The 9,492-nt window shown below is 43.7% G+C and overlaps 1 protein-coding gene across 1 annotated transcript; it reads right to left on the bottom strand.

Moving 5' to 3' along the window:
• Positions 1–111: 111 nt before the first annotated feature.
• LOC118363208 (striated muscle preferentially expressed protein kinase-like) lies at positions 112–1,636 on the bottom strand. Its single transcript, XM_052503068.1, has 2 exons — positions 1,109–1,636; positions 112–899 (listed from the first exon to the last, which is right to left on the bottom strand). The coding sequence occupies exon 2, from the start codon at positions 761–763 to the stop codon at positions 311–313; it is 453 nt and encodes a 150-aa protein (XP_052359028.1). The 5' UTR covers positions 764–899; positions 1,109–1,636; the 3' UTR covers positions 112–310.
• Positions 1,637–9,492: the final 7,856 nt, after the last annotated feature.

The raw sequence follows: 9,492 nt of genomic DNA, 5'->3' as shown, positions 1-9,492 counted from the left end.
GTCTCAATTTAGACTGAGGAGCCAAATTTAACCTCACCTCTCTCAAGACAAGTGTTGCTAGCTGACGGCTTCTACAGTAGAAGTACTTTTGAAAGAGCAAGGGTTTTCTAGAGTGGAATGGACAGCTATTTGAGATGGAATTAAATCAATATACCACCTGCAAACCTGTTGGGTACATTGTTGTTGGCTTTTGTAAAGATTGGTCCTTTGCTTACCGAGCACCTTTTAAAAAGTAGATGGATAACAGATGTTCCCCTGCATGCTTCCCTTATAGACTTACACAATGTTTTGTGAGGGTTGTCCCCATGTTTCAATACTCAGCAAACACAGATGAATCATAATGTTGTCCCAATGTTTCCCCAACGTTACCTTCTCCCAGGTCCATAACGGCAAGCAGGGCGCTGCTCTGAGCCTCCCCCAGGCAGTTGCTGGCCACGCAGGTATAGAGCCCAGCGTCACTGGCCTTGCAATCCCTGATCCACAGACCCCCAACATCCTTCTCCCCAGGCGGGGCCAGGAGATCATTGTTACGGTACCAAAACAGAGAGGGGGCAGGCTGACCCACCACAGACACCCTCAGGCGGATATCACACCCTGTCCCCACTGCAGCCTTGCGGAGCTTGCGCAGGAACACCGGCGGGGTTCGACCTGGGTCCCCTGTGTCCGGAACTACCTGGTCCTGGGAAACTTTGACCCGTTTGGAGGGGATACCAGGACTGAGGTGTGTGCCGCCTTCCGCCATTTTCTTTGGGTTGGTGCTCATAGTTCTGAACACTTCATGTTCAACAAGTGACAGCCTTGTAGATATGGGTTGCAGTTACTGAGTGTATGGAACAATCCTTATGAAATCATCATGGTTGGTCAGAGGTACCTCTCAGCATTCCAATTTGATCTGGAGTCTGTGGTTACATAGATATACAGTAAGTTACTGCCACAAACGAAATGAACATGTGGCTGCAACGAGTCCACTTATAGATGCAAATAAAACACAGAAGGCAACCAATTAACTTATCATCATAAAGTTACCCCAAATCCCTCAATAAATATCATGCCAGTGAAGGGGCAACATGCCTTTAACCCAATTATGAACCCCTGATAATGAACTTACCTCATCACCTCCCAGAAAAATATGCAATCCATTTTTTTCACATCCTCGCAAAGTCCAGTTAAGGTAACAAGATCTGAGAAGCCAAATATTTCATCTGGAACAAATTAAAGTGTCCTCTCTCTGCCGGCCCTCCTGTCCACTGGAGCCCCTGGTGTAAGTCCACCTGGATCATCTAGACTTAGCCGCCATCGCTACGGCCCTTTGAAGGGGGTCTGGGGCTCTGCTTACACCCACCGAAGAGTGGAGAGAGAGAGAGAGATCTGACCTATGGAGGCTTCAATGTCACCACTATCCAAACTGGCTCTACTTGGACTCAAGGAGAGTGGCTCTAGTGCACCCACACAACTCTTTTTTTCTTGTCAGGAGTTAAGCTCCCTCTCTCTCCCTCTCTCTCGCTCACTCCCTCTCTCTCCCTCGTTCCCTCTCTCTCCCTCACTCCCTGTCTCTCCCTCGCTCCCTGTCTCTCCCTCGCTCCCTGTCTCTCCCTCGTTCCCTCTCTCTCCCTTGCTCCCTGTCTCTCCCTCGCTCCCTCTCTCTCCCTTGTTCCCTCTCTCTCCCTTGCTCCCTCTCTTTCCCTCGCTCCCCGTGGTTGAGTCTCCTGGTAGGTGACGGGCAAGTGCCCCCAGCCTTGAGGTGACAGCTGCATCCTGGATAGGTCACATTTTTTGGGGCTGCCGAATTGCCCCTGCCTCTCTCTCACACACATGCAAACCAAGCTGCGGGTGTGTGTGTGTGTGTGTGTGTGTGTGTGTGTGTGTGTGTGTGTGTGTGTGTGTGTGTGTGTGTGTGTGTGTGTGTGTGTGTGTGTGTGTGTGTGTGTGTGTGTGTGTGCGTGTGCGTGTGTGTGTGTGTCAGAGTAGAGAGGGGAGCCAAGGGCAGTAGATAAATGTGTTCTGATTCATAAGTCAAAGCTAGGCACCCAGCAACATGAGAGCACATGCATACTGACAACTACTGGTAGCTCACATACATACTAACAACTACTGGTAGCTCACATGCATACTAACAACTACTGGTAGCTCACATGCATACTAACAACTACTGGTAGCTCACATGCATACTAACAACTACTGGTAGCTCACATGCATACTAACAACTACTGGTAGCTCACATGCATACTAACAACTACTGGAAGCTCACATGCATACTAACAACTACTAGTAGCTCATATGCATACTAACAACTACTAGTAGCTCACATGCATACTAACAACTACTAGTAGCTCATATGCATACTAACAACTACTAGTAGCTCATATGCATACTAACAACTACTAGTAGCTCACATGCATACTAACAACTACTAGTAGCTCATATGCATACTAACAACTACTAGTAGCTCACATGCATACTAACAACTACTGGTAGCTCATATGCACACTAACAACTACTGGTAGCTCATATGCACACTAACAACTACTGGTAGCTCACATGCATACTAACAACTACTGGTAGCTCACATGCATACTAACAACTACTGGTAGCTCATATGCATACTAACAACTACTGGTAGCTCACATGCATACTAACAACTACTGGTAGCTCACATGCACACTAACAACTACTGGTAGCTCACATGCATACTAACAACTACTGGTAGCTCACATGCATACTAACAACTACTGGTAGCTCACATGCATACTAATAACTACTGGTAGCTCACATGCATACTAACAACTACTAGTAGCTCACATGCATACTAACAACTACTGGTAGCTCACATGCATACTAACAACTACTGGTAGTTAATATGCATACTAACAACTACTGGTAGCTCACATGCACACTAACAACTACTGGTAGTTCACATGCATACTAACAACTACTGGTAGCTCACATGCACACTAACAACTACTGGTAGCTCACATGCATACTAACAACTACTGGTAGCTCACATGCACACTAACAACTACTGGTAGCTCACATGCATACTAACAACTACTGGTAGCTCACATGCATACTAACAACTACTGGTAGCTCACATGCATACTAACAACTACTGGTAGCTCACATGCATACTAACAACTACTGGTAGTTCACATGCATACTAACAACTACTGGTAGTTCACATGCATACTAACAACTACTGGTAGTTCACATGCATACTAACAACTACTGGAAGCTCACATGCACACTAAGAACTACTGGTAGTTCACATGCATACTAACAACTACTGGAAGCTCACATGCATACTAACAACTACTGGTAGTTCACATGCATACTAACAACTACTGGAAGCTCACATGCATACTAACAACTACTGGAAGCTCACATGCATACTAACAACTACTGGTAGTTCACATGCATACTAACAACTACTGGAAGCTCACATGCATACTAACAACTACTGGAAGCTCACATGCATACTAACAACTACTGGTAGTTCACATGCATACTAACAACTACTGGTAGTTCACATGCACACTAACAACTACTGGTAGCTCATATGCACACTAACAACTACTAGTAGTTCACATGCATACTAACAACTACTGGTAGTTCACATGCATACTAACAACTACTGGAAGCTCACATGCATACTAACAACTACTGGAAGCTCACATGCATACTAACAACTACTGGAAGCTCACATGCATACTAACAACTACTGGTAGTTCACATGCATACTAACAACTACTGGAAGCTCACATGCATACTAACAACTACTGGAAGCTCACATGCATACTAACAACTACTGGTAGTTCACATGCATACTAACAACTACTGGTAGTTCACATGCACACTAACAACTACTGGTAGCTCATATGCACACTAACAACTACTAGTAGTTCACATGCATACTAACAACTACTGGTAGTTCATATGCACACTAACAACTACTGGTAGCTCATATGCACACTAACAACTACTAGTAGTTCACATGCATACTAACAACTACTGGTAGTTCACATGCACACTAACAACTACTAGTAGTTCACATGCATACTAACAACTACTGGTAGTTCACATGCACACTAACAACTACTGGTAGTTCACATGCATACTAACAACTACTGGTAGTTCACATGCACACTAACAACTACTGGTAGTTCACATGCATACTAACAACTACTGGTAGTTCACATGCACACTAACAACTACTGGTAGTTCACATGCACACTAACAACTACTGGTAGTTCACATGCATACTAACAACTACTGGTAGCTCACAAGGAAATAAAACCAAAACAACGTAAATTACTTCTCTAACTCTGTTAAAATGTTTTTAATCTCACAATCTTGTGTTTTTGTTTTGCATTAGGTTGCATCATATTAGATTATTAATTGGTCATTTATAACCTCATACGTCATTAACAGCTTGTCATCATGACTAACTCTGAGTCTCAGCAGTAGGAGGAGAACCATGTGTGCTGGTACAGGATGAATAAACCCCATCTACAGCTCCTCTGTCTGTCTGGTCACCATGGAAACAGACTATATATATAGGGCCGTGGACTTGGACCAGAGTCATATATTTAGAGAGTACATTGCTCTGACTTGGGCAAAGATCATCCTCTGGTCTAGGCCTCAAGCAGAGCATGGACCAAATGGTGATATGTGCAAAGAGGAGACATATTGCTAATAAACAATACAGTGTCTGTCTGTCTGTCTGTCTGTCTGTCTGTCTGTCTGTCTGGTTTACCAATTATAGTCTTCACACCAACATACAGTGTTGGGAAATTATTTTTCATGTTGAATTATGTGCACCTAACACTTTGTTAAGAGGTTACACATGTATCATATTGGTAAAAGAACGCCAGTATCCGATTATTTGAAGCAGCTTTGGACAGAAAACGCGCCATTTAGGATGCACCTGCGGTGATGATGGAAGCGCATCTGGTGTTTATTTTCAGGCAAAAGTCGCATGGCAACAGAGTTTACGCATCTATCACACGAACTTGGACACAGACCGCTCCCTGCTAACTGGCCAACAGTTTGGTAAAACATTTATGTTTTGATGAATGTCGGGTTTTGCGGAGGTTTAAACAATATTTAGGCCTATAACTTTTGCCGGTTGAAGCGGTTGGCCTTAAAGTCAAAACGTGTGCAAAAATGTATCCTTTCATTTTATTGCCTAAACATTTATTGTCTGAATTTCGCTAAAGATACCTTTGTATAAACTATACGGTAATAGTAGTCCTGTGCCTGACCTACATTTATTGAATATTTTCGTATAAAACAATTGTTTATTTATGACAAGAAATAAGTTGCGCGCTACTATGGAAATTGGGCTCCTCCATGCGCTCCTTTATTACGACGTTTCGTTCGTAATAAACGCCCCAACAAACGTAGAATTGGAACTAAAACGTTTAGTTTGCTTATGGACGAAAGCTGGGATAGCTTTTATAAATCGGCAAAACTCCATCCTCATTCAAAACGTTGAATTAAATCTTAATGCCTAGGGATAATTTGGATAACTGAGTGTATTTTAGGCTACTTAATTTTAAGAAAATTGTATTGAATATTTTACTGTTAAAATGAAGTGATCTGGGACTTGGACATTTTTTTAAATGCAAATTCAACTGCTTGTAAAGTAAAAACACAATTTCCCCACTTTCAGGTATGGATAGCATTCAATCTCTGTCTCCATAGTGACAGTTCAAGTCTCCAACATTTCAAGTCTTTGGTGTCCAGGGAAAACCACCCAGCCACAGCTCCATCTAAAGCCTCCAAAGTCAAACCTCTGAAAGTGCTAAAACTGCTAACTTACGCCGCCCTTCAAAACCCAAAAAGGCTCAAGTCCTCTGGGAGTCCATCCTGTTTCCGTAAGAAAACAACCCTATACTGTCAACAGAATGATCCCGAGGATGGTTGTTAGTCCAGACTCACAGAGCCCAGGCCCTTCCCAGAGTGCTGTGCAGCAGCTGGGCGACAGTGCCAGTCATGCAGAGACCCCAAAGCCCAAGAAGCCCAAATGGGTCATGAGGATCAGAGCCTTCAAGGACCCTGATACCCTCCCACCGAAGAAGAAGCGACAGAGGAAGACGGAAAAGAGGCCTGCTGTGCCTGCCAGGACTACCGGTTGGTCAGATGAGGTGTCTGGCATCAGGGAGCATAAAAGAGCAGCCAGCCAGAGTGAAGGAGGAGATGGAGACCTCAGTTCACCACCAACCAAACGCTCCACCAGCCAGACAGAGCAGGGAGCTATTGTCTCTGACACTGATATTCACTCCTGTGTGTTTGCACCCACTCACCTATTCATGCACACATATGCAATGTCGCCCACTGAGAAGAATGAGTGTTAAATGTAGGACTTTATGATTTTATAAAAAAATTGTATAACATGTTGCATTACTCCTGAGGATGTTTTTATTCACTATCTACTACTACTACTTCTTCTACTAATACTACTGTTATTGCTGCTACCACTACTACTGCTGCTGCTGCTACTACTACTACTACTGTTACTGCTGCTAGTACTACTACTACAACTGCTACTACTACTGCTGCTACTACTACTACTACTACTACTGTTACTGCTGCTAGTACTACTACTACAACTGCTACTACTACTGCTGCTGCTACTACTACTACTGTTACTGCTGCTAGTACTACTACTACAACTGCTACTACTACTACTACTGCTAGTACTACTGCTACTACAACTGCTGCTACTACTACAACTGTTACTGCTGCTGCTACTACTGCTACTACTGCTAGTACTACTGCTGCTACTACTACTACTACTACTACTACTACTACTACTGCTAGTACTACTGCTACTACTACTACAACATCTCTCTATATCAGTGGAGGCTGTTGAGGGGAAGGCGGCTCATAATAATGTCTGGAACAGAGCAAATGGAATGGCATCAAACACATGGAAACCATTCCACAGATTCCGCTCCAGCCATTACCACGAGCCTGTCCTCCCCAATTAAGGTGCCACCAACCTCCTGTGCTCTCTTTCTCTACACTGAGTGTACAAAACATTAAGGACACCTGCTTTTTCTATGACATAGACTGGCCAGGTGAATCCACTTCAATCAGTGTAGATGAAGGGGAGGAGACGGGTTAAAGAAGGGTTTTGAAGCCTTGAGACAATTGAGACATGGGTTGTGTATGTGTGCCATTCAGAGGGTGAATTGGCACGGCAAAATCTTTAAATGCCTTTGAACAGGGTATGGTAGTAGATGCCAGGCGCACCGGTTTGTGTCAAGAACTGCAACGTTGCTGGGTTTTTCACACTCAACAGTTTCCCGTGTATCAAGAATGGTCCACCACCCAAAGGACATCCAGCCAATTTGACACAAGTTTGGAAAGCATTGGAGTCAACATGGGCCAGCATCCCTGTGGAAAGCTTTTGACACCTTGTAGAGTCCATGCTCCAATGAATTGAGGCTGTTCTGAGGGCAAAGAGGGGGGGGGCAAATCAATATTAGGGAGGTGTCCTTAATGTTTTGTACACTCAGTCTATATCTATCTCCCACTTTCAATGTCCTAGACACATCGGATAACACTGAGGTTGGGCGGAAGGTTTGGCAGGATAGTGAAAACCTGGCAATTTGCAAACACTCATGACTATGAATAGAGCACCCTCATGCAGCTGAGCCCCAGCTGTGGTAAACTAGTAGACAACTGGTGAGTTCAGACCATCTTCTGGCCACCTTGTTGTACTGCAAGAGCACTTGAAACAGCCCCATGAAAATAATTAATTTTTTAAAAAACTAGGCAAGTCAGTTAAGAACAAATTCTTATTTACAATGACGGCCTAGGAACATGAGTTAACTGCCTTGTTCAGGGGCAGAACGACAGATTTTTACCATATCGGATTGGGGGTTCGAACTAGCAACCTTGCATTTATAAGTGTTAAATTCATGTTAAAATGCTCTAACCACTAGGCTACCTGCCCGCCCCAAACTAAAAGTTACTTCCTACCTTCTATCCTAGATTACTTGTCCTCTTGAAATGTTTTTGAGGATCATGTTGGGATTTCAATGCATCATAGGACAAAAATACAGGACAGTGGTGATAAGAACAAGCAGCATGGGAACTACAGTAGCTATGAGATATGTACCCTGGCTGCGGTCTATAAACTAGTTCCCCAGGCCTGACTAGAGACATATGTGGCTCCATGACTCCACTCTAGTCACACGAGAGAGCTGACAATGGTACAGATAATCTGTCAGAGAGTTGGTGAGTTACGCAGAAGACTGCCCGTCTGCCTGGCCAGTACCACTTTCAGAGTTGGCCAACACAACCTGGGGCTTAACTTAACTCTCTCTGTATAGAGAGAAGGACGTGTTTGCAAGAGAACGATTGTGTGCTTCCGAGGTTATTGTATCTCGGTCTGGTATGTTTATTCCCCAATGAGACAAGCTGGAATATCTGACCTTGTCTATGAAACTGTATTGTATAATTGCACAGATGCAGGCAGGCAGAGCCAAGGCTGGAGTTGGATAAAGAAAAGCAGAATTGTTATTATTTTCAAAGACACATTAACACACAAACATTTGTTTGGTGGGAAAGCAGGTGCTATGATGAGGGACATACAGTGGGGCAAAAAAGTATTTAGTCAGCCACCAATTGTGCAAGTTCACCCACTTAAAAAGATGAGAGGCCTGTAATTTTCATCATAGGTACACTTCAACTATGACGGACAAAATGAGAAAAAAAATCCAGAAAATCACATTGTAGGATTTGTAATTAATTTATTTGCAAATGATGGTGGAAAATAAGTATTTGGTCAATAAAAAAAGTTTCTCAATACTTTGTATATACCTTTTGTTGGCAATGACAGAGGTCAAACCTTTTCTGTAAGTCTTCACAAGGTTTTCACACACTTTTGCTGGTATTTTGGCCCATTTCTCCATGCAGATCTCCTCTAGAGCAGTGATGTTTTGAGGCTGTTGCTGGGCAACACAAATGTTCAACTCCCTCCAAAGATGTTCTATGGGGTTGAGATCTGGAGACTGGCTAGGCCACTCCAGGACCTTGAAATGCTTCTTACGAAGCCACTCCTTCATTGCCCGGGCGGTGTGTTTGGGATCATTGTCATGCTGAAAGACCCAGCCACGTTTCATCTTCAATGCCCTTGTTGATGGTAGGCTTTGTTACTTTGGTCCCAGCTCTCTGCAGGTCATTCACTAGGTCCCCCCGTGTGGTTCTGGGATTTTTGCTCACCGTTCTTGTGATCATTTTGACCCCACGGGGTGAGATCTTGCGTGGAGCCACAGATCGAGGGAGATTATCAGTGGTCTTGTATGTCTTCCATTTCCTAATAATTGCTCCCACAGTTGATTTCTTCAAACCAAGCTGCTTAACTATTGCAGATTCAGTCTTCCCAGCCTGGTGCAGGTCTACAATTTTGTTTCTGGTGTCCTTTGACAGCTCTTTGGTCTTGGCCATAGTGGGGTTTGGAGTTTGACTGTTTGAGGTTGTGGA

This window comes from Oncorhynchus keta, unplaced genomic scaffold (assembly GCF_023373465.1).
Source record: "Oncorhynchus keta strain PuntledgeMale-10-30-2019 unplaced genomic scaffold, Oket_V2 Un_contig_16759_pilon_pilon, whole genome shotgun sequence".
NCBI lineage: Eukaryota > Metazoa > Chordata > Actinopteri > Salmoniformes > Salmonidae > Oncorhynchus > Oncorhynchus keta.
The sequence above is the reverse complement of the archived record's forward strand: the minus strand, read 5'-3'. Positions and strand labels throughout refer to the sequence as shown.